The 24,673-nt window shown below is 38.8% G+C and overlaps 1 protein-coding gene across 8 annotated transcripts in view; it reads left to right on the forward strand.

The window, feature by feature from the left end:
• The window catches only part of LOC128013714 (nuclear factor of activated T-cells 5), a 29,605-nt gene extending 5,027 nt beyond the window's left edge, over window positions 1-24,578 (forward strand). The window contains exons 1-16 of one of the 8 annotated variants that reach the window (XM_052596868.1): window positions 1,419-1,750; window positions 2,240-2,312; window positions 4,858-4,983; window positions 8,766-8,833; window positions 9,072-9,134; window positions 9,713-10,289; window positions 13,149-13,332; window positions 13,416-13,606; window positions 13,700-13,872; window positions 13,960-14,094; window positions 14,252-14,304; window positions 14,407-14,539; window positions 17,225-17,299; window positions 17,384-17,493; window positions 17,630-19,913; window positions 20,421-24,578. In XM_052596868.1, coding sequence (XP_052452828.1) covers window positions 9,784-10,289; window positions 13,149-13,332; window positions 13,416-13,606; window positions 13,700-13,872; window positions 13,960-14,094; window positions 14,252-14,304; window positions 14,407-14,539; window positions 17,225-17,299; window positions 17,384-17,493; window positions 17,630-19,913; window positions 20,421-20,638 — 4,062 coding nt within the window. In that variant the 5' untranslated portion in view covers window positions 1,419-1,750; window positions 2,240-2,312; window positions 4,858-4,983; ... (1 more) ...; window positions 9,072-9,134; window positions 9,713-9,783 and the 3' untranslated portion in view covers window positions 20,639-24,578. Of the gene's footprint in view, window positions 1-1,413; window positions 1,751-2,239; window positions 2,313-3,729; window positions 4,329-4,857; window positions 4,984-8,765; window positions 8,834-9,071; window positions 9,135-9,712; window positions 10,290-13,148; window positions 13,333-13,415; window positions 13,607-13,699; window positions 13,873-13,959; window positions 14,095-14,251; window positions 14,305-14,406; window positions 14,540-17,224; window positions 17,300-17,383; window positions 17,494-17,629; window positions 19,914-20,420 lie in introns of those variants that run through there. The other 7 variants (XM_052596869.1, XM_052596865.1, XM_052596864.1 and 4 more) reach the window with 7 other exon arrangements.
• Window positions 24,579-24,673: the final 95 nt, after the last annotated feature.

Consider the following 24,673-nt stretch of genomic DNA (forward strand, 5'->3'; position numbering starts at 1 on the left):
TGTAAAAGAAGCATAATAATGACAGTAATAATTGGCAAGATTTTCATAATAATATCTAATATTTCATAGGAATAATGTTATAATGCCCCCCCCCATTTACTTGTTGTGTCTCCCAAATGCATAATAAATTAATATAACATAACATTTTCTTGAGATGTTGATTTACATTTTGACAATTAGTCAATTACAAAATATTATCATATACTTTTTAATTAAATTTACAGAGGACAAAGCTCTGTAGCTTGGTGTCAGGAGGATATTGGAGGACTTGGGCTACATGTTAAACTGATTAATAAACTTATACACCCGTAATATAATAAAAAACATGTTTAAATTTGACACACAACCACCGCTAGGAAAAAGAAAACATTTTAAATTGGCTCTTTGCCTGTTTTTGATAGACACTCTCATATTCTCACTTGTTTCTCGTTTTCACCGTTAAGATAAGCCTATTCCCAGAACAGCTCATTATTCAAGCGTCTCCGCACCGCTTTCATGTTTTCTGAAAGAACTCCCACGACTTTCTCTCTAACCGTGGGTGCTTTGTCAGATTTTTTGCCCTTTTTTTGTTGTTGTTGTGGGTGCTTTTTTTCTGAGGAATTCAAAAGAAAACTTGCGTATCATCTTTCTGTTTGGTACTTCGCTTGATTACAGCGGCAGACTGTAGTGACAGATCATATACTGCTGAGCTATATGAAACTACATTAAAGACATGTTGAATTGTAGAGTTGTCTAATTCCATTCTTACTAGCAGGACTTCATTTAGAGAGCACCACATTTCAACATATCTTCAATGTGGTTTTTTTTTTTACTAGGAAAAATGTAAATATAAAGCTCTGTAATTGCATTTCTTACTAGTAATAATTGAATTAGAGAGCTCTCTTATTATAATTGGTACTAGCATGAAGAGTTTTTAGAGTTGTTTAATTTAATTGTTACTAGTAAAAATGCAGATTACACACTGATTATAATTGGTACTAGCAAAAAGAGTTTTTAGAGTTGTCTAATTGAATTGTTACTAGTAAAAATGCAAATCACAAGTAACAAGGCGAATAGACCTATTTTAGGATAAAGCGGCTTGCCATATGCTGAGTCTGACCTCATTACATCCACCTCTGCGAGAGCGTGATATCATCAGGAGGATCCAGACCTAGACCTAGATCATCAGAGTTCATTATTCAGTTCAGTTCATTCCCCAAAAAGAAGAAAAAATACATTTAAAAAAGGGAGCCTTTAGACTAGGCTACTTGGACATGCATTAACAAAGTGGTTTAATTATGTTACAGAATGCACTATTTTACTACAACTAAACTGCATTACTTGGTAGAAAAAAGTAATATGATAGACCAAAGTCTAACACTAATTATAGTCGAACAACAATAATAGTGTTAGAGACAGTCGAAATCGTGCGCATGCGCAGAAAGGGGGGAGGAGTCGCTGGGAAATGGTGAATGGCTCTTATGGCTGGCTATACTAAACTATAGCTAAACTAATCATTTAGGTAAAAAAAAACATATGAAAACGTTCCTGAGTGTGACTTTTACTACAGTACACGTGCTGTAAACCCTTCATAAGGATTTTATGATTGAAACATCGTTCTTTTTATATCAATTGCTCTTTAAGTTGAGAGTGATAAGAGTCGTTTCCTCTGATCTCATGAGGCTTTAGCATGCTAGCATGCCCTCGGATTTTATATCTCTTCTGAGCGCCGATATCGACCCCAGTTCTCCCAAATCGCTCTATTCCAAAGGTAAGAACGCGTTTTTATGATTTATCATTCCCTCATTCGTTTATAGCTGGATTCGTCTTTACAGAGACGTTAAGTTAGTTATAAATATGAGGATTGCTAACGTCTCTTAGCAAGAGATTAGAGCACGCGCTAGCTGTGTGTATTTATAAATGTGTGTGTGAGTCAGGATGCCCATATGTATGAGTGAATGCGAGTCTATATGTGTACATGTGTGTTTAAGTGTGTGTGTGTGTGTGAGAGAGAGAGAGAGTGGGTGTGTGTGTGTGTGTGTGTGTGTTTACGTTACCTTTTACACACATTTTAAGTGACTCGTGGCTCCGAGACAACCAAGGTTTTTGTCTAACACCAAAACAGTATTTCAGACACACACTTGAACGTGTTTTATGTCCATGTGTTTTATGTGCTATAAACGTTGCACTAGTGGCATGGGCGATGATGCCACGCGCAGAAACTGATCCTTGGCTATTATTATAATTAATATTTCATCAGGCATTAGCAGCACATTCATCCTGACAGCGAACCTGCTGCTGGATCTGGGAGTGTTGACTTGTCTTATTAGGAGGTAAGCACATAGTTGGCTGATTTGACCATATGATGCTCATGTGTTGATGTTTGTGGCTTATGTACATTAAAGTACAGTAAACATGATTAAAGATGGACACAGGTTACAGATGGATGGCTTGTTGTAAGCCACAGGGAAGTAAATAACTGTCTTTTTGGATGCAGATTTGAATGTGAATTGACATTGTCTTATTATTTGTAGGATATAGGCGTATATTACGTATACAGTACTATTGTTACTTGCATTACTGACATGAATGACTCTTCAAATCATGCATTTTGGTGAGTAAAGGCATGCTGTTACTTTTATAAGAACTGATTGATTTAATTATTTATGTCTGTCTCTGTCTGTTGGACAACAGTGCAGATGAAAATCTCCTATTGATTTTTTTTTTTTACGACACATATGTGACTACAGAGCAGCCTTGAGGACATTAGGGCGATAATGGCTAAAATATCATATCAAGATCATAATTTTTTATTTGCAATACATTATCATGATTCTTTGTCATGTTGGTATAACTATATTGCAAGGTATTCGGCCAATCACAACACACTGGAGCGCTGGCCAATCAGAGCACACCTCACTTTTCAGAGTGATGAGCTTTGTAAAAATCAATGCGTTTCAGAAGGCGGGGCATAGAGGAGAAACAATATCATATGTGGAAAATGTGTTAAACCACTTAAACACCAATAATACACAAAATAATGTTATTATTTAGCAACGTTATATGACCCCTTTAGTAGTTCCTTTCTAGGAATTGCTTTGTAGATAATAATTTCCATTACGTGGCTCCACCTGCGTTACAAAGCCAGTGTTCATGAAGATGAAGCGTGTAATTATTGGGACACTTTGGCCTCCTTTCCATCTCCAAGAGAAGTTTTCCCGTCCTTTCGAATTCTTTTGAACAGATTTAATCCCTGCAATATAAAACACAGGAGAGGAGAGCCGGACCATCCCATTATCTCTTGGTCGTCCAGGGAAGCATAGTGTCAAAAGAGCAGGAATGCAGAGCCTGTGGTATACAGAGCTGCTGACCGCGGCGGCTTCAGGTTCACTACAGGACCCAGCGCTTGTATTTACAAAGCATTTCTGTAGGGGAGTGTGATTCAGGATAGGATTTCCTTCTCTGTGTTTAATGTCCACTTTGTGCAAGAATGCTACACTGATCCTGAAATTGTCCTGTGTATAATGGCCTGTTCACACCAAGGACAGAAACTATAGCAATGAAGTATTAATTCTGTGAGAACAGCGAGGTCCACGTTACAGCTAGAACGATAACGATACAGAGGCTTTATCGTTTTTTCAGCTGATGGATAAGAAAAACTTGGAGAGAGCTTGCAGCCTGTGCTTATGATGAGCATAACATTACTGTGCATTAGTGTCAGCACTAATATAGTTATTGTTCTTGATCTTAAACTTTAAAATAGTGTTAACTCCAGTGTCAAAACTTGATTTCTTGTTATTTGAACTGAATCACAATCTCACTTCTCAGTGTGACTTGGTTTGTAATTTAAACACTATTCCCAATAGCTTTTTTTACTCTGAGGATAATAAGAGAATTCTCTCTAATGATCCTGAGATTTGCTTTAAGTAATGTAATTGTTTTTGTGTGAAATGCGACATGCTCATTCTTCTCTTACTTAACCTTTTTATTCCTCACACAGACACAAAGCAAACAAACATTTTTATTTCGTGAAGGGTGAAATGATCTGTGTTTAGCCGAGCGTGATGACCATTATTACAGTGAGTGAATGAGTGTTGTTTTGCGATGGAGGTTTGCAGGTTAATGTGAGAGAAGCGGTCATGGTGATGTGCTTCAGTGCTTCTCTATCATCACACAGGACTCGTGGGACAGAGCTCTGGGGATCACAAACACCTCCTCTGCTGTGCCCAGGGTTAATATCTTATGATAAAACTACATGTGCTGGACCCGCAGCGTTCCAGTGGGTTTTAATTATGAAGCGTATGATGTGACGCAGATGTTCTGTGCTGACAATATCGTTTTTTGAAATGGTAAATATTTAATTAACTGGCTAATACAGCTTTTTCAACATAGTTTATATATAGGGGTTTTAAAGGGCTACTTGCAAAAATAATAACAACAACAACAAAAAAATCTTAGTTTTTTTTAAATATGGTTAGAACTTTCAATTTTAGTCAGAACCCTTAAACACAATGTTGTAATTGGATCATGTTATGTATGTATTGCACACATATAATTTATTTATAAATGTAATTTTTTCTTCTTTTCGATTTGATTATGAATCTAGCATTGGTAAATTGTTGTGATGGTAGTTGCTGAAAACAAGTCGTGTGGTAACCTGATATCTTGTTTATTGTTCAACTCGCCTACATGACTCGCAGACTGTAATTTAATAGGCACACACCAATATTTTTGTTGCATTTGTCTCGTTCGTGCATTTTTATTAAACCTGGATTTAGTGAAATAAGTGATGTTCAGTGGTGTTGCAGCATGCATCGCTGGTCGAGACTGGTTGTTGTTTGTTAGCACGTCTCACGTCCATGACTGTGTCTCTCTCAGAGTCGGTGTATGACCTGCTCCCTAAAGAGCTGCAGTTGCCCTCGATCGTGCAGCAGGACGATCCCAGCATGAGCCAGAAGAGCGGAGGAGAGGCCGGACCCCCTCTTCCGGCGGCCCTGGCCTCAGGTAGGACACTTTCACATCGTCTGAATGGAGGCACTTTTTGTTCAAGCTAGAAAGACTTTCCTAATCGGTTTCTCTCAGTCCTGTGTGTGCCATGTTCGAGTGACTTCCTGTGAAGCTTAACCTTTTCAGATGTTTGTGTTTTTGGATCTTTTCTACACTTTTTTTTTTTTTTTTTTTCTTCTTTTTCTTCTTGTGGTGTGGTGTTTAAATTTTTTTAACAATTTTTCTGTCTCAGCATTTGGGTTTGTACTCTTTTCTTTCTAGTGCTGCTGACCTGTGCTTCCTGTTGCACTTGATATCACACTTTTTTTTCTTTAAAACCCATCTGCACGTCCTGACATTTCTAGTTGCTGTTTTTTTTCTTTCTCACCTTTGGCTGTTGAGATCATGTCAGATGATTTTGCAGACTAACTCATTTCAAGTGTCTTTCTTGACCCATTAAACCAGTTAAAAGAGCTTCCTGTTATTGCTGTCAGTGGGGTAAAGTGATTTCCTGATGCTTCTCCGATCATGTTCTGGCGTCTGGAGAGCATGTTATGGTTGAGCCAGTCAAGGCAAAATTAACAGCAGTGGTCCTTAGTGCATCAGGTGACATCTGGGGGAAAAAAATTAAGTAATAAGTTACTTTACATCTTTGTCTACAATTATATTGGCTCTAGGCATAATTTGGGGCTTTTGTCTTAATCCTTTTGCTTCTTTTTTGGAGGCCTTTGTTTCTCTCAGCAAATGATACAATTGATTTTAATCAGAGTAGGGCTGGGCTATATAACAAACAAAAAAAAAACATTAAATCTGTTTTTATATATGCATACTTCACATCTTGTTTATGTATTAATTTGCTCTTAAAAACACTTTGTTTTTTTCCAGCATTGTCAATCAAATACAATAAAAAGTAGTTAAATATAAGCTGTCATGAGCTGTTTGACACAATGTTTTTTTATTAATTTAATTTAAAATATAATGTTTAATAATTTCTGTTTACAGTATAAGAATACCAATATAAGAATTAGGGCTGTCAAAATGACTGAAAAACAAAATTCGAAATTTTCTACTTGTATATTATCGAATTATATTCAAATTTAAAAGGCATAATTTCAGTTGGGGGAGAAAAACCTTTTGGCTTCTCTCCTGAGGCCACAAGAGGGCGCATCGCGCAAAATATTTAAATTTTACGCGCAAAACGTAATAAAATAACACTGCTATCTTTGGGAAAAAAAGTGTATAATAATGTTTATAAAACATATATAATTAATAAAGTTGTTCAAACAATAAGAAAAAGAAAACGAAAACGGTCAAAAAGAGTAGGCTACTTTCTTCATTTAAAAACATGAGATAAAATGGGATGGTCAAAAACTGCCATCAAATCTTGAAACATATTTTATAAAAAGTTGAACTTGCATTAATTTCACATGGCTTTCTAAACATGCCGCTCTTTTGAGCGAGACGCGAGTAGTAGGGCTGGGACAACACGTCGAGGTCATCGATGACGTAATCTGAAAGAAGAACTTTTTTCAGTAAGCTAGGCCCTATGTGTTCAGGAAGCTTGTTTCAGTAAGCTATGTGTTTTCAAGGCGTCAAGGTTTTATTGAATGCTATCTCTATACAAGTGCAAAGTAATGCATTCTTAGTCAGTCTTTTATTTTGTAATTTTAAGAGCAATAAACATATATTGCAATGTTAAGGAATTCATGTTTTTTTCATTCAGATATGTAAATCAACATGTAATTTATAGTAGTCAATTAATGGGGAGATAATCAAAATCGAATCGGTCCGAAAAAATAATCGCTTAAAAAATAATCGTTTATCCTAGCCCTAGCGAGTAGATAAATATTAGGGGTGGTTAATCTGTCTGATTTCCCGATTCGATTCGATTACGATTATTGAAGTCCCGATTCGATTACAGTCGATTTTCGATTATTAACGATTCTCGATTAACGATTATTGGTTTTCCATTTCACAACAGTAAGTAGTAAACAAACTGTGTAAATCATTACTAATAAATGGTAGAAACAAACCGAATGCATGTAGCGGTTGGGATTTTCAGTTTACTACATGCAGCAGGCACTCTGATTCCATGTATGGGGCACATATATATTATTCATATGACACACAAACACAAGTAGACAAGACCTTTTTAGTTCAAAATCTATGCCCCGTGTCACATCGCCTCTGCTTCTGCTATGAGCAGCGCGGCCAGATCTGCCTCGCGCACGCGCCGAGTGTGCACAGCTCGGACTACTGTCAGGGTCATTGCGACTCCCCACCTTGCCTCCTAACTGTCCTATGAATACTTCGACCTCGTCTAAGATACCCAGAGGCATTAGACAAAGTCTCCACTACAATACTGTCACCGCGATTGCGGAGAGGTGCGGTCAGAAGACAAATATACATGTCTAGCGCGGAAAAAAATCTCCCGCTTCGTCCCCGCAACACTAACACGCCTGCTAATTTCGCAATGAACACTCCGACCCCTGCAAACATTGTTCACACCTCTGACATTTGGCAAAGGACCATTTACATTGGGCAAAGGATTCACCGTTTGTGCTTGGGGTACTTTCACTTTCAATATCACCGTCATCTTCTGGATACAGATATTCCCCTTCAGAATCAGTGTCCGCGAATAGAAGTCCCAACACTTCATTGCGGGTTTATTGAAGCTTTATTGATGCCATTAGATAATAATAAAAATAATAATGATAATAATAATAATCTAATGCCAATACTCGCTGACGTTGACAACATTGGTCAGATAAAATGGCTCACTCTCACACTAGCTCCGCTTTTTTTTCGCACTGATTCAATGCGCTCTCGAAGATTTTGTTAAGGAGCATTACGTTTTTTTGAGTCAGAGATTAAGTATTACATGTCTGCTATCTGGTGCAGGGGAGGTCGCGTGAAATTTGACACCCTATTTGACAAAATCGGCCGGTTTTATTCAGTGCCGCATCTTGTCGAGTAAACTCGACCATGGCGCCAAGAGGGTTAGCTCCTGCCATGAAAACCAAAATAAATCCACACGCTTGCTTTGAGCCCAGATGGAGCTGGGTGGTTCGGTTGGTTGCTCGCTCCTGGTTTTTCCATTTTACACACCTGTTCTGGCTGCTTGCTAACTGGAACTGGGCGCGTTCGTGACGTTCAACTCCCGGTATAATTTTTTTTACAAAAAAAAAAAAATCGATTTTTGAAAATGTAATAATCGATTCATACTCGTCCATAACATACTCGCGATTAATCAATAATCGATTTTTTTCACCACCCCTTATAAATATGTGTTCTGTGTGAACGCCTTGGTAGCGGTTTTGAAGTGAACAACATCTTCTCCACACTAATGTTCTTGTTTCCCACAATAAATTAAATGAACAACGCAGTGGGCTAAACTATATTGGCTAACAAAAGCATTAAAATGCAGTGACACTTACATCATCATCGCATTTCGTGCGCAGATGCAGGCCTAATATTTGAATGCAACGTTTTTGCATTTGAATGTGTTTTTTTCCTTTTTGACAAATATTTGAAATTCCATTTTTTTTTACAGCCCTAATAAGAATACATATTAACAGCATAATGCATAATAAACTGCAATATTTAAGGCTTTAAATTTATATAAAAACATTTGGCACATCGCTTTACATGTTTGAGGTCAATTTGACATTTACAACTTTGCTTTGGTCAGCAAAATGATATCAAATATATCGCCCAGCCCTAATTAAAAGGCAATACTGTGATTGCAAATATGTTTGCAAGTAGCCAGGTTAACGTTACACTACTTCCTGTTTTGGCAGGAAGCTGAGGGATCTGTAAGTGAAGCAGCCCAGACAAATATCAGTGTTTTTGCAGCAATAAATTTGAGGTAAAACAATCAACCAAAACCAAATCCACCACCAAATTAGGACTGTGAGAAAAACAATCATTGATCCTGTAAAAAAAAAAAAAATGGCCCATTAAATTTGTTATCTTAAAAACAAACAGACATGTTTTTATGAATATTGTGATTTTTGCTCAAATGATTCTGACCAAGATTACTGATATCTACACTGGATGACCAGCACTTATTGTTTATTCGCTGTCATTTGTCGTTTTTATTCCAGGGAGTTCCCTCTGAATCAGGGAGAGTCTGCATATAAAATGGTCTGCAGTTCTCTGCTTCGTAGGTCAGAAGCTTGTTTATTCTGTCTACATGGCTACGTTCAGTCCCAACCAAATCGTCCAATTGGCATGCATTAGTCGACACCTCAGAATTGTCATTATGCAATATTATCTGTCTATGAGAGGCTGTTTTGAATAGATCAGCTCTGGGATATCAACCAGTACCAAACCAATTTGCCCAATTGGCATGCATTAGTCTCAGTTATCATTGGCCAATGTAATTTGGCTTTTTTTGAATAGATCATCACTGGGTTATGCAGAAGCGACAACAAATGCTCTGTATACCCCTTTGGCATGTTTATTTTTTGCTTTTTTGTGATAGGACTCGTAATTGGGCCATTATTGAGATTCTTCAAAATGTTTCAAAGAAGAATAGATATACATTTAAGAAAGATATAGGGGATTGGATAATGCATCAGCTTAATTAGGTCTACATCAATTAGCGATTTAATATTAACAAGACATTCAAAACCGATAAAAGCCAATGACCAGATATCATGTCGAGTTTCACTGCTTGATCGGGACTGCTAGCCAGATTAGCATGGACATGTTTCATTAACGCTCTGCATTGTGCACACTACAGATGCCGCTGCCACTTGCGCCGCTGCCTCCTCCCCTGGAGGACTCAGCAGTACACTTCCTTCCTGTCCCAGCATGCTCTCTGCTACCTCAGCCCCAGAGCAGGCTTCCAGGCTCCACAGCGGTCCTGCCGCAGAGGGGATGCCAGAGAGGATGGGTGTGGAGCCTGGATCAGTGGTGTCTGTCAGTGCGGTGGATACTGTCGGAGCCACACAGAGCCAGGCGACCCCCTCGAAGCGGCGGACCGTCCTGAGCATCTCGCCCCCTCCAGAAGACCTGCTGGATGACAGTCGCATGTCCTGCCAGGATGATGTGCTTCCCAACCAGGACTCGGAGCAGAGCAGCAGTATGTGGATGGACGACTCTGTGTCCAACTTCAGCGTGGGCAGCAGCAGTTCATACAACGACAATACTGAAGTGCCCAGAAAGTCCCGGAAGAGAACTCCTCGCCAGCGGCCGGGGCCAAAGCCTGCGGCCCGGGAAGAAACCGGCATGGACGTGTTTGATGCAGACAGCGCTAAAGCACCGCACTTTGTTCTTTCACAACTGGGTTCAGACACCAAAGTCACACCCAAAGTGAGGTTGGTGACCTTACTTGTTGTCAATAGCTGCTTTTCCACTGTCGGGCCAGTGCTTTAAATGAGCCGGACGGGGTTAATAGCCTCGGACCTGTAGCACCGAGGCCAAAACAGTGCTGCGTTTCCACCGTCGGGCCAGAAGCCTTACAAGCCTCTCAGGATCATCGTCACACAACCCCATCATTACACCAACAAAGAGAAGTTATCAGAAAACTAATAAGAAAGAAATCACTGAAGCTAGCGGATCAGAAAATGAACATGATAAAAGTGGCCATTTGTTTGCATGCTTTGTTAAATATTTAAATCCAAAAGTATCAATGTTTTACTATAATTTTTTACTATAAATACATTGATCATAATGAATTAATTAGTCACACAGAAATAAAACTTTATGAACATAGCCTGCTTATTCAGTCGAGTCTGTTTCTGTTTATTTGAAGTCACAATAACCTATATACAACACATTTAGAAAGAATGGCCATTTCTATATTTTTATAAAAGCTCCCGAACAAAACACATTATTATATTTTGATGACATGTGCTATGTTGAGCTAATTTCTCCAGACAAGACTAAACACTAAAATAAGTTACTAAATAAATACACGATTGTGATAGAGGATAAGAAGCTGACGTCTGATTTCTCCAAGTGTTCATATTTACCATGTTAACTATGTTAATGTCTAGCGTGCACAGTCTTTTACATCACTTATAAATATTTCTGCCTTGTTTAGTGATTATAATCCACATCGGATCAATTTATTTCAAACACTCGCTGCTGACTGAAAGTGAGTTTGGAGCTCAACTTATTTTAAAAAGTTCTTTTAATGGTGTTGAAGCTGTTATCTTTCTGAAATGATCCCCAGCGCAGACGCTCTCCAGACTCAGAGAAACTCCTCCTTTGTTCATAACCCCTCCTCTAGCCCCAGCTAGCTCGCTTTGGCCCAAGGTTTTCATCGGGCCAAAAAACCCTGGCCATTGACACCAGCACGCCCGCTTTAAGCCCGACAGTGGAAACCCGGCTATTTTTGACCTCCAAAACATTTCAAAATGAGTTTGGGCTTTTTGAATTTAAAGGATTAGTTCACTTCCAGAATAAAAAAACTAAATAATGATAATTTACTCAATTCATCTAAGATGTTCATGTCTTTTTTTCTTCGGTTGCAAAGCAATTAAGTTTTTTGAGGAAAATATTTTTCTCCATATACAGGGGTTAAAGCAGGGTGCAGGGTGAGGTGGGGCAGCTTGTGCAAAACAAGTTATTACTTTCTGTATTCAAACTGATTGTCCTCTTCATGAATATATGGTTGACCTGAAGAATGAAATCTGTATCATACACATGGAAAATTATGAGCTATATCATTGCTTATCGACACTAGGGGTGTGACAATACACTTAGCTCATGAGATGAGACAAAGTAAAGATACTTGGATACTAGAACATGACAATAATTTAATATTATTTTTACGAAATTTTCAAATGACAAAATATGTCTTTTAAGTACAAAATGTAGAACAATGGAGTTGTATTTAGAAATATTTTAACTAATCTAGGGCTGTAATTAATGATTATTTTGGTAATCAAGTACTCAAGATTATTTTGACAACTGAGTAATTTATTTTTTAGTAACACAAACAGACCAGGCTTTATATATAAACTAATGATGAGGCAATAATAATTGGCTCAAATAAAATATCAAAACCAAGTAATTACATGATTGTACTGAACAGCACTGTGAAAATACATAATGTAATATGCCTATATAATATGAACATAACCAAATTAAGTACATTATGTATTTAAACAAATACCTGTAGAGGGAGCCAACGGCCTGGTGAAGTTCCACTTTACAGCGTGATTTAACAATGTTTTCTGCTCCGCTGGTTTTTAATCAGTTATTCTATGTAAATATGCACTGGATGGACATCTTCGATTGCGCCTCACAGCTTTTTGTTCATCAGAGCTGTGTCTCTGCAATTGGATACTATTATGTGCGTCTCGTGTTTATAAGAGCAAAAGATTCTGATTGGCTAGTAATGTTAGTTTGGTTGAGAGTGAAAGCTGCTCCTTTCATATCATTGGTCTGCGAACTAATAAACAAGGTCTTATCTAGTGAAACAACCTGTAATTTTCAAAAAATATAATAAATTATATACTTTTCAACCACAAATGCTCATCTTCCACTTGCTGCACAATGCACAATGCACAACTTGACGAATTATGTAATCACGTTGGAAAGGTCATGTGTAGTTAGTCCTTCATCTGTGTACTGCGTATGGTTAAAAAAGTTGGAGCAGCAACTTCTCCAACTTCAGAATCGTCCAAACACCATTGTTTTACCTTCACGTAAAGGGATTTTGACTTTCTTTGGACGTTCGGTTTGTAAACACTGGGTCGGTACTTCCCTCTACGTCACACACGACCTTTTCAACATGATTACGTAATGCATGAAGTCCAGCTAGTGAATTTGCAATCAGCAATTTGGACCTTTAAACCGTTGATCCCCAATGAAGTCCACTATATGGGGAAAAATCCTGGAATGTTTTCCTCAAAAACCTTAATTTCTTTGCAACTGAAGAAAGAAATCAATTAACATCTTGGATGACGTGTAGGGCTGGGTATGATTGATGTCCAGATTCGATTCGATTATGATTCGCAAGCTCTCGATTCAATTTGATTCTTGGTTCGATTCTCGATCACATTCAAATTAAACCATTTTTTGCCAAGCCCTAATGACATGGGGTGAGTAATTATCAGGGAATTTAAATTCGGGAATAAACAAATCCTTTAAAAACATGTCATGGAAGACGAGTCACTGTATGTGTATGTAGTTGCTATTTAACAGTGTATTAATGTTTTCTTTAGCTCCCTGGAAGGGTCAAACAATCAGAAGGGGGGCATTCTTTCCATTCAATACCCTCAGAAGAGCGAAGGGAAGGAGCTGAAGATCTTGATTCAGCCGGAGACGCAGCACAGAGCACGATACCTGACGGAGGGAAGTAGGGGATCCGTCAAAGACCGTACACAGCAAGGATTTCCTACAATCAAAGTAAGAATCGAATGCACATTATATTATCTGGACAAATATGCGTTACAGTTTATGTGGTAACGTTTCTAAATATGGTCCATCAGTTAGAGGGAGTCAGTGAACCAGTGGTGCTCCAAGTGTTTGTGGCTAATGACGCTGGACGTGTGAAGCCTCATGGGTTTTATCAAGCCTGCAGAGTGACGGGCCGCAACACAACGGCCTGTAAGGAAGTGGATATCGAAGGGACCACAGTTATTGAAGTGAACCTTGAGCTGAACAACTCTATGACTCTAGCGTAAGGATCAATCTCTCTGTGGTTTCCGGTGGCCATTACAGTCTCTTTTAGTTGATATGTGTTGTTAAAGTGTAATGTGATGCGTCTTGGCAGCGTGGACTGTGTTGGCATCTTGAAGCTGAGGAATGCCGATGTTGAAGCTCGTATAGGGGTTGCTGGCTCCAAAAAGAAGAGCACTCGAGCTCGTTTGGCCTTCAGAGTCAACATCCCAAGACCTGATGGATCTGTCCTAACTCTTCAGGCCCTCTCCTCTCCTATCTTATGTAGTAAGTGCAAAGGATATCAGGATTTAGATTTGATATCAAGGGATATTATTTTCCACGTTTGAAACTTATTCCTTGGCACATTTTCAGCTCAACCAGCCGGAGTGCCTGAAATCCTTAAGAAGAGTCTTCACAGTGGCTCTGTCGCAGGGGGAGAGGAAGTCTTTATCATCGGAAAGAACTTTCTCAAAGGAACCAAAGTTCTTTTTCAGGAAAATTCCACAGGTATTGCATGGATCGTCTAATTCCTTTTACATCTAACAAGCACTATAATGCCTCACACTTGGCAATGAGATGTGGAATTTAGCTTGCGTAGCTTGTATGATAAATGTACAATGTGTTTCGAACCCAAGTACAACTTTTTCCTTCGTTTTCCTTTCAGATGAAAGTGGCTGGCAGGCCGAAGCAGAAATTGACATGGAACTTTTTCATCAGGCGAGTACAGGACATGGCTTTACTGTTTTTATTTCTGTTGTGTAGAATTTTTCATTCATAAATATCTTGTCTAAAGGATCTTTTCAACATAATTTGATCCAGAATCATCTAGTGGTGAAGGTCCCCCCATATCATGACCAGACAGTGACCTCCCCGGTGTCCGTTGGGATTGCTGTAGTGACAAATGCAGGGAAAACACATGATCTACAGCCTTTTTTCTACACTCCTCTAACAGGTTGGTTAACCCGTAAAAGCTCAGTTCGTCTTTGGAACACAATTACAAGATATTTTGGATGAAAACCGGGAGGCTTGTGACTAGGGCTGGGTGATGTATCTAACGATATGATAATGCGCATCTAATCAGTAAAGCTGCTTCCGTGATCACTGCTAAAATCGCCATCACCTGCTTATAATTGGAGTGGCATTTAATAGACTGAGCCGTAGATCGCTGACAAGCTACGCCATATCGCGTTCATTATCTAAGGCGATTCATCTGCGATAATGAACGCGATATGGCGTAGCTTGCCAGCGATCTACGGCTCTGTCTATTAAATGCCACTCAGGTATAAGCAGGTGATGGCGATTTTAGCAGTGATCACAGAAGCAGCTTTACTGATTAGATGCGCATTATCATATCGTTAGATACATCGCCCAGCCCTACTTGTGACTGTCCCATTGACTGCCAAGTAAATTAAACTGCCAAGGTCCAGAAAAGTATGAAAGACATCGTCAGAATACTCCATCCACAAAGAAACCCCATCCTAAAAAAAACAACTTTATTCAACATTTTGTGTCAAATTAAGCTTGATACCATTTATTCATGTTTAATTATTGCTAAACCAATTGGTGAGCTTGAATAGTGAACGGATGGTAACGGCTTATTATTCATTTCTCGTTATTTAATGAAATCTCAAATTGTGATATTTCTGATTAGACATTTTTACATATATTAACAATATTATTATTTCTATTAATAGTACTTATCAGTCCCCTGCAATACCGTTGCGACCCACAGGTTGAAAACCACTGTCTTAGACAATATCATATTGAACAATAAATAAGTAGGGTATCATTTTAGGGATGGGGTTAGGGTTATAGTGGTAGGAATAGTGTTTGCCCTATGGTTGATTAATCATAAAGTTTGGCAGCATGATGAGCAGGTCATACTCAAAGAGTACTGTGGGTACTCAAAGAGTTAAAGTGAACAACGTTTTGTTAACAGAAGTAAAAACGAATGTTGGTGTACCTCAGGGTTGTGCAAGTTGTTATTCACTTTGTACATGGATGACTGTTGTTCAAATAGGCCTAACCAATATATTCTAAAGTACTCTGATGACACTGTGTTAATATTATTATTAAATAACTCTGACTGTTCAGAACAGCATCAACAGGGGGTAAACAAATTAGTGGAGTGGTGTGATTATAATGCTCTCTGTATTAATATAAAAAATCACAAAAAACAGAGGAGATTGTATTCAGGCCTGCCTCTGACCCTCATGCAACACCTGTTGTTATACATGATGAGAATATCAGAGAGGTAGAAGCATATAAGTACTTACTGTGTGTTAACAACGCCACTGTCAAGTGCATCGAAGTGGCCGGAAGTCATTCATTTTCAATGTGAGCCAGCGGCGAGGAGCGGTGCGGCATGACTTGGCCGTTTGAGAGCGTCGATGAGAGTTGAAATCAGGGCAACTTTATGGTAATGAAGTTATAACGATATAGAAAGAATAATCTAATGATAGTCCCAGTTTACTTTTAAACAAATTTACCTGATTGTACTTACATTAAATAATGTTTATAATTGATTATATTTACTTAAGTAACATTTTCAATGCAGAACTTTTCCTTGCATCATAATATTTTTACAGTGCTTTATACATTTTTAGGTAAAAGATCTTAATACTTCGTCCACAACAATATTTGACGCCGACAGTGTGAACGCACAGTTAGGAGTAAGGATAGATCCATCTAGATCTAGATAGAGATATCATGGAAAGATCATATAGAATATATCTGTTAAAAATCAATGTAAAGAATCTACTTCCTCCGCCGATCGAGGTCTTTTGAATCAAGAAAACATATTCTTTTACTATTTTTCAGTTTGTAATTATGAGTGTATTGCAGTACAGTAATTCTGTATTGTATATGAGTTTATTTGTCAGTTAAAAACAAAGCTGATGAACTAAAAAAAGTATATGAATTATTCTGTCATAAAAATCCTGTAAGGATAGCCAAAAATATTGTTTCTGAATAGAATCACATGTTGTATAATGAATTTGTACTGTTGCCATCCAACTGGCGGTGTAAGGTCCCAAGATATAATCGGATTAGATTAAAGTATTTCTCTGTACACCAAGCTTTATTAGAGCTGAATTAGTTACACAAACTTAAATCTGTACCGGAGCTTTGAGAAAAAAAAAAAAAAATATATATATATATATATATATATATATAGAAATAAAAATGTTGATTAATATAAAAATATAAATGCTGTAGCGCAAGACAAAATTTCAGACCTTGTATCATATATTGTATTGTATATTAATGGGTAAATTAAGCAAATTTACTTTTGGTAAAGCAAGTATGAAATTGTTAATCTTAGTATAGCAAAGGGTTATCATATGAATATTTATTTGGTCATGCTGACAGTGCTTTGTAACTGTCCTGAAGTGTCCTTTTGCATGGCATAGGATTGGTACATTTGCAATGTCACAACAGGCAACAGAAATGCAGAATGCAAGAGCAATGTATGGAAGTACCTTAGGTTAAAGATTACATGCTATGGTTTTTTTTTTTTTTAAGTTTTCAAGTTCCCTGTGAAATTTTGTTTCAGTAAACCCTTGGGGACAGAGTATTGTACAACTGCACTTCTGCAGCAGATAATGCCATAATTCAATATTTAATTATTTTTATACAGAGAAGGTTGAAATACCAGTGAAATCAGAACTGCCAGTCACAGCCAAGGCTTGTACCTTTGAAGAGCAGATAAAAGGTGTGGCACTATCTAAATATTTTCATGTTTTTTTTGATAGACTCTTTAAAGCTTGAACTCATATTTATATGACTTTGTTTACAGCAATGCAAACTGAGACCAGTTGTCTAAACAATGTCTTAATGTTACCTATGGTCAAACGAGAAGAACCTATGGAAGTTTCCTGTAATGCAGCACCTTCAGACATTTTTAAGGTATTGTCATCCTTTTGTAATTCAGGTTCCAAGTTTAACCTTGGAATCCTTCAGTTTAGGAAGTAAACCCAAGCAAAGTATTGATTTTATGAATGGGGTATCAAAATTAACACATTTTCTCATTTTTTAAATGTAGCCTGTAGAGGCCCTTAGTTCAACCCAACAAATCTTGGAGATAAGTACTGTCCTTCCCGCTGCCACCGAGTCTTTTCCAAGTCCTGCGGCTCTTCAACCCGTTGACTCACAACAGCCATCAGCTCAAATATTTACAACTCAAGAAACTTTATCCACCATACAGAAGCAGGACATTCCTTCACCTGCATCGTTCCAAGTGTCCTTGTCGGAAGACACAACAGTTCTCCAGCCTGTTCCCCCTCAGGTCCCTCAACAGTTCTTGCGGGAAACCCCAGAAACGTTGTCTCCAGAGGATAACGGTGCAGATGACAGTGGAATGGTATTGTTGGGCATAGACTCTCGGAATCCTCCATCCCAGCGTTCAGACAGAGTTCAGACTCTTCTGCCCCAGGATGGTGTTGCACAGCTAGAGAGAGCAGTAAGAGAGCTGCAAGCACAACAACAGCTAAATTCTGTACTTTATAGCCCGACACCATCTGCAGAGATCCTTCAGCAACACGTCCAGGAAAACATGAACAGTTTAAGGTTGGGTGGAAATGAGACAACCCTAACAAACCAGCTACAGCAGAAGCAAGAGCAGAATATATTGGAGAATCTGCAGCATCAGCAACAGAAAGCACTTGTGGATCTACAACATCAACAGACAGTCCTTGAAAATTTGCAGCAGCATCAGAAGGTCTTGGAAAATCTCCAGCAACAGGCTCTTGGCAGCATTCAGCAGCAGCAGCAGACACACAAAGTTTTGGAGAATCTGCAGCATCAACAGCAGCACCACCAGAATGTCCTGGAAAACATTCAGCAGCAAAGTTCCATAGTGACTCTGCAGCACCAAAAAGTTCTTGATAATCTGCAACAGCAGCAACAGCATCAGAAAAATTTAGAAACTCTTCAGCATCAGGAAGTAATCGAGAACCTAAAGCAACAATTGCAGTCGGAGCTCTTGCAGACACAGATTCCAATGCAGTGCACACCTAGCTTCTCTAGCGAACAGCAAAGCTCCGCACAGACTAATACTCTATCACAACCCTCCGAAGGCTTCCTCCAGAACCCACCACAGCAGCAGTTGCAGCAGCAAACTCTTTTCCAACAGACAGGTGGTCTTATGACCATTCAGACATCAAGCTTTCTGCAGCAGCCATCCTCTCAACCCTCACCTCCACAGCCTCTTTTTCAAACTCATAACCCCTTGACTGAAACGCAAGACTCGCAGACAGTACTCTTTGGAACCACAAAGTCACCACAAGTCCAAGCCACTTTATTCCCTGGTACCATGACAATGCTAACAAGCACCAATCTACCTACAGATCAGCAGGCTCCTTCAACTAGCCTGTTTATAGCGCAGAGTGTGTTGCCTAGCCAGCTATCATCAGACAATAACCTGAACCAGCAGCAGCAACAGATAGCTTTCCTCACACCCATGCAGACATCTGGAACAGAAGCTCAGACTGTCTCACTATTTCAGGGACAAGCACAGTTGTCCACCCTAATGGAACAACAACAGTCTCCCCAACAACAACAGATGCCAACACCCCAACAGGCCACTCTTTTTCCAAATATTGCCACAATATCCCCAAACCAAGCACAGCCACCAACACAGACAGGCATATTGTTCTGTACCACAACCATTAATCCGCATGATCTGCCCCAGGCTCTGCTGTTCAGTGGCCAGAACCAAGCTTCACTAGCAAGTGACCGTCTCCCAGAGAATATCTTTCAGGAGCAGCAACCCATGCAAGTTGTTCCCAGCTCTGAAAATGTTACTGTGAACAACACTTCAAACCAACCCACTGCCTCAGCAGCCCAGCCAACTCCGAATACACCAATTATTTTTCCACAAGCTAGTGTTGTAAGTGTTTCCCAACAAGACTCGGCAGAGCCCATGTCTTTTCAAGACCAGAGCACCGTTGTGAGTGACTCGTCTGCCAGTATGCCTTCAACACGGACAGAGCTTTTTCAGGACCAGCAACCTATGCAGGTTGTCCCAAGTGCCACCACCGTAAACCCTGTCTCTCCTACGGACCAACCTTCTGTCAACATTTTTTTGCCTCAGTCAGCAATTTCGGCCCTGCAAGGTGGTGTAAGTGCTCAAGAGTTACCTACAACTGGCACAGCAGCCACCATCTTTAGTGGACAGAGTGGTATGGCGGGTGGCAGTCTCCAGAACACCACATCTTCCGCCCCTCAGCAAACTCCCAGTCAACTCTTTCAGACAGCTATTGGGGGAACTCTCAGCCAACCTGGACAGCCAGGACAAGCAGGACTTTTTCTTTTTGAAATTCCCAGTGGTAAGTGCAATTAAGTCAACATGAAATCAGAATTGCAATCATGCTCAAAAGATTCTTTGGAGCAGTGCTTCTAAAACCTGTCCTGGAGACCTCAACACTGCACATTTTGTATGTTTCCCTCATTGGACACAACTAATTTAAGTTTTGCAGTCTCCTTTAATTGAGATGGACAGTTGAACCAGGTGTTAGAAGACGACGACAAAATGTTAAGTTGTGGGGTGTCCAAGGGACAGGTTTAAGAGGCACTGCTCTGGAAGGTGATCCTGGTGATACTGCGCCATTGTGCTACGGGCATCCTGAGTTCAAATCCCAAATCCTTGAAAACCTTTCCTGATCCCACCCCCTATCTCTCTCCCACTTCGCTTTCTCTCAGTTCTGATCTGTCCTATAGTTATAAAGGGAAAATGTAAGAAATAGGCTAAATCTTAAAAAGAATAAATATTAAAAATTTGCCTGATCACAGAAAGTGCCGTTCTGAGCCTCAAAAAAACCTGTTCTCTCTTTCAGTAGAATGTGGACCGCTAATGAATTCTCCTGGTCCGTCATTGTCAGATCAGCTCGTCACCATGGGCCATCCTGGTTCTGATCAGACCCAGCTTCAAACTAGTGCACAGATTCACCCCTTACTGGACCAGTCCAACAACCTTGATGATAAGATTGACGAACTTCTGGAACGTTTTCAGGAGCAGGAAAAGACGCTTCCTAGGGATTTCTTGGACCATTAAAGATTAGTAGTCTGAAACCTCAATCCAGTAGACCACCGTCCACACTGCTTGTTGATGTTTCTTTACATCTTGTGTCTTGTGTAGGTATTAACTAACCTTGGGGGTTGTCTCAGTTGGGGGGGTCTTCACTTGTATCTATGTTTCTGAAAGCTTTTAATGTGTTGTTTTGCTGGAACCGGTTACGTATGGATCTATTCACAGCTCGTTTTTCTTGATGGACGTAAAAAGGGTCAACTTCATTGAGGCCACTGCTTGGCATGTCAACATATCATGTGACCCATTAAGCCATTAAGTATATTGGCACTTTGCTACTTTGTATTGTGTTTCTTGACTTCCACTTGAATCTTGTCCATTTATTGCCATCATTAATCTGTTTTCCAGTAGAAACCTACGTAGTACAACATAAACTCAAAAACTCTCTGTTGCCGTTGAGATACTAATACATTGTGAATGAATTTGAAATATTTAGCACTTTAGGGAGTTCCTGTTGGAGATTCTCTCTTTTAGCTTTGTAACACATATGTGTCTACCTGGCTGTCAAAGCATTTCATGTTTTGAAAGCCATAATGCTTTTCTAAAAATGCATTTGTTTCATCACTCTTTAGAGTCTCTTTTCAGAAATTCATGAGCCATGTTTCATGTTTTTTAAGTGTTTGAATGTTTGACGTCCATCTAATCTCTCCATTTTCACGTAACATCAAGTCAAGATGCACCCCTTCTCCTCTGTTTTAGGTGTGTTATATTTAATTTTATTTAAATGATCAAGAGGTCCAACTTGGAGACATGAATTCCTATCAGGGATGTGAAAATGTGCAACATTGCCGTTGAGATATGTGAACAGATTGTATTATCCTCCACCAGAGCGTCTACTCTGTGTTTGTTTATGTGCCCAGCAAAAAGACATGGAGCGCATTAGTACTATATAAGATGCAGCTATCTTCTTTGAATTTAATGTGGATCATGGTGATTGTTCAAATAAGCACAAGCTTGGGAAGAGGATTTGTTGTGGTGGTTGGTGCATGCAATGGATAGTTCACCCATATATGAAAATCAATATTTATTCATCTCTATGCCGTTCCAAACTGGTATGACCTTCTGTGATCGTTGGTGTTCAAAAAAACATACATTTGAGGCTGTTTTGCCTTGAGGAATGAGATTTGTGAGCTATCACCATTTTTGGTCTACACGGCATCTGAAAACTTGGAATATTGTGCACTTGCTTTTTTTAATGATTTTGACAGGTTTAGGTCATTGAAAGCTTTTGTTGTACAGGAAAGAGCAGTGAAAACATTTTTCACAATCGTTCCTGTTGTGTTTCACAGAAACAAATTCTGAATGAGTGACAGGATATTTATTGCTTATGTGAGGGTGTTTTTTGGGCAGCTTAAAATGGAAGTTAGGTCCATATTTCCTCGAGGGTTTAAGAAGGGATTGGTTCGTTTTCACCCCCCCAAGTTACATTAAATCTCATCTTGGATCAGATAGACTCGAGGCTCAGTTACTAGAGGAGAAAATCAGCTAAAATCCCAAGTTTTAAAACAAGTTGTGATGACGAGATGGCTTCATAACATCACTGCACGACAATCTCATCATACAAGTTTTAAAATTGATCTTTTGGAAAATATGAAAGCTCTTACCAGTCAGAAATCATTAGTCGTGTGTCCAAACTAGAAGATTTCTCCACAAACAGGCCAATCATCCGAGTGAAGAAGGAGTAGTGTACGCTGGTAAATGAACTCGTTCGGGGTTTGATATTGACAGAATGCTGCTACATTTTGTCATAACTGATACTGATTGGTTGTTTCCATCAGCCTTGATTCGTCATTGTAGGACATTGCTCTGATATCTCATTAAATCATATCTTACTTTTTCATAGACACATGCAGGCTTTTAAAAAACCTTTTTAAGACTTAACATCAATGTACTCCTCTCTAAAAGCAGCTTTTGCATTGAAAACATTCTCATGCAAACAAAATGTGAGGTAGTTCTATCTCAAATCTTCATAAACGTCTTTGCTTTGAGAAGACATCATTCTTGCCTTCTTTGTTTTAAACGCTTTATGTAAAATTTGCATAATTACTGTTGTAAATAGTAGACGGGCTGTTTTAAGTGTGCTGTTCCTTTGTGAGGTAGCAGTTTGTTAAAAGTGTGCTCTCTTTGTAGTAAAACATAATATCTGAGCTGCCAGTGAGGCACACACACAGTATTTTTGTAAGGCTCAATTTTGAAATGTACTGTGTACATTTGAATCATTTTAAAGTGATCTGTCCCTTCTGCAGTACTGTACTTCATATGTCAATATTGGGAGCGGTGGAATGGTGGTTTTTGTCCCCATCACTGTGTTACAAAATGGAGATTGTTATGTTTGGTATAAGTGAAATTCAAATATTGCTGATTTCTAAACAGTTAAAAATAAAAGAGGTTTCGGATGTGGGTGAATCTCACACAGACAAATTTTTTGCCATATTTCACCATAAAATACATTTAATAAAAGTTATAGATCTCTGTAGCCTGTTAAATCTAACAATACATCTTGTTCTTGATATTGTACAATGAAATTACCTAAATGATGATTAAATAAAGTAGAATTTTACACACATTGTTCGTATATGTTTTACTGAATTTAATCGACGCTTGCAAAACATGATTGGTTTTCAGTATTTATTTTGGGTGAAATATGACCTGGATCTGTCTTTGTGAGGTACACAGGCTAATGTTCTGGACCCTGGGTTCCATGCGAAGCCAAATTGAAGCAAACTCTGGAATCCGAGTGGAAGATCGTGTGTGTTTTACCTCATGGTGTAGGACATAGATGCACACTACATCTAACCTAAAGGACCAACTAAGAAGAAAACCTATTTTCTCAAGCCGAGGCAGCAGAATCAATGTCTTTTGATTGACTAATCATTTGTCCATTCTTGTGTTGTTTGGTACTGACGCTCCAGCTTACGTCAAAATCATACTGTATGTATTATGAACAAAAATACATTTCTGCACAAATCCATCATTAACTTTTTGTTGGTTTTTTTAATCATATTGTGCTTTTTGATTAAAAGTACTCTGTGCCTTTGCAAGCCTTTCCTCTTACTTCTAAAGGACCTTTGTATATAATGAAATAGATGTTGGGATTACTTGTTCTTAATCCAGAAGTAAGTTTTTGTCCGGTCAAATGGTCATCATTAACCAGTCTGTCGGTGTAGTCCCAAACACATCTGAACATTTATATCATGACACTTCTGGACAGACTCCACTCACTTTTTTTGGTCATTCTCATCCACTGGTGGTTAAAGCCTCTTGAAATGTTTAAGGTTGAAGAAGGTTATTGATCTCTGTTTGTTTGGTCAGCAGGTGTCAGATTTTTGTTTTGAAGAGCGCTTAACCCGATCACCAGCAGTTATTTGTGCTTTTGTTTGATGTGAATAACGTCCAATGCTTCTGAAGTTGAAGAACAGTGGTTCTCAACCGCTCGTTAAACTAGTGTCGGTAGATTCAAATAAGAAACCGTTTCATTTGTTTCACATTTTTCAAGAACTGTATGTACCAACCAGTTAAAAATGGGATACATTTAATTGGTCTTGGACACACGGGACCAAATTTCAACATTGCCGTTGGTAGTTGCATTTTCCGCAGAGTGAAAATAGGTGTGTGAATTGGCACTTTGAACATTTTATTGACATTTATTATAACTTGTTTGAAATGGTCTATGAGCCCCGTTGGAGGTTGGCTGTCGCCCCCTAGAGGCCCCTGGTTGGGAACCACTGTTACAGGGATCATTGTTCACTCATGAGTGTGTAAGTACATTCAGTATCGTGAAGAAACGTGAACTAATGACATTTGACGTAAATAAACGTACTTTGCTTTAATCAGTACATTTGTATACTCCTGCAGTTATATTTCTGTAAGATGTGCTGCTATATGAATAAAGGTAGATATGAAGTTCTGTCCCGTGTCTTGTATATTTTGCTATATATTCACACACACACACACACACGTATTAAGTGTCTTATTATCTGTCTCTCTATATGTGTACGAAAT

Source organism: Carassius gibelio, chromosome B25 (assembly GCF_023724105.1).
Source record: "Carassius gibelio isolate Cgi1373 ecotype wild population from Czech Republic chromosome B25, carGib1.2-hapl.c, whole genome shotgun sequence".
Classification (NCBI taxonomy): Eukaryota; Metazoa; Chordata; class Actinopteri; order Cypriniformes; family Cyprinidae; genus Carassius; species Carassius gibelio.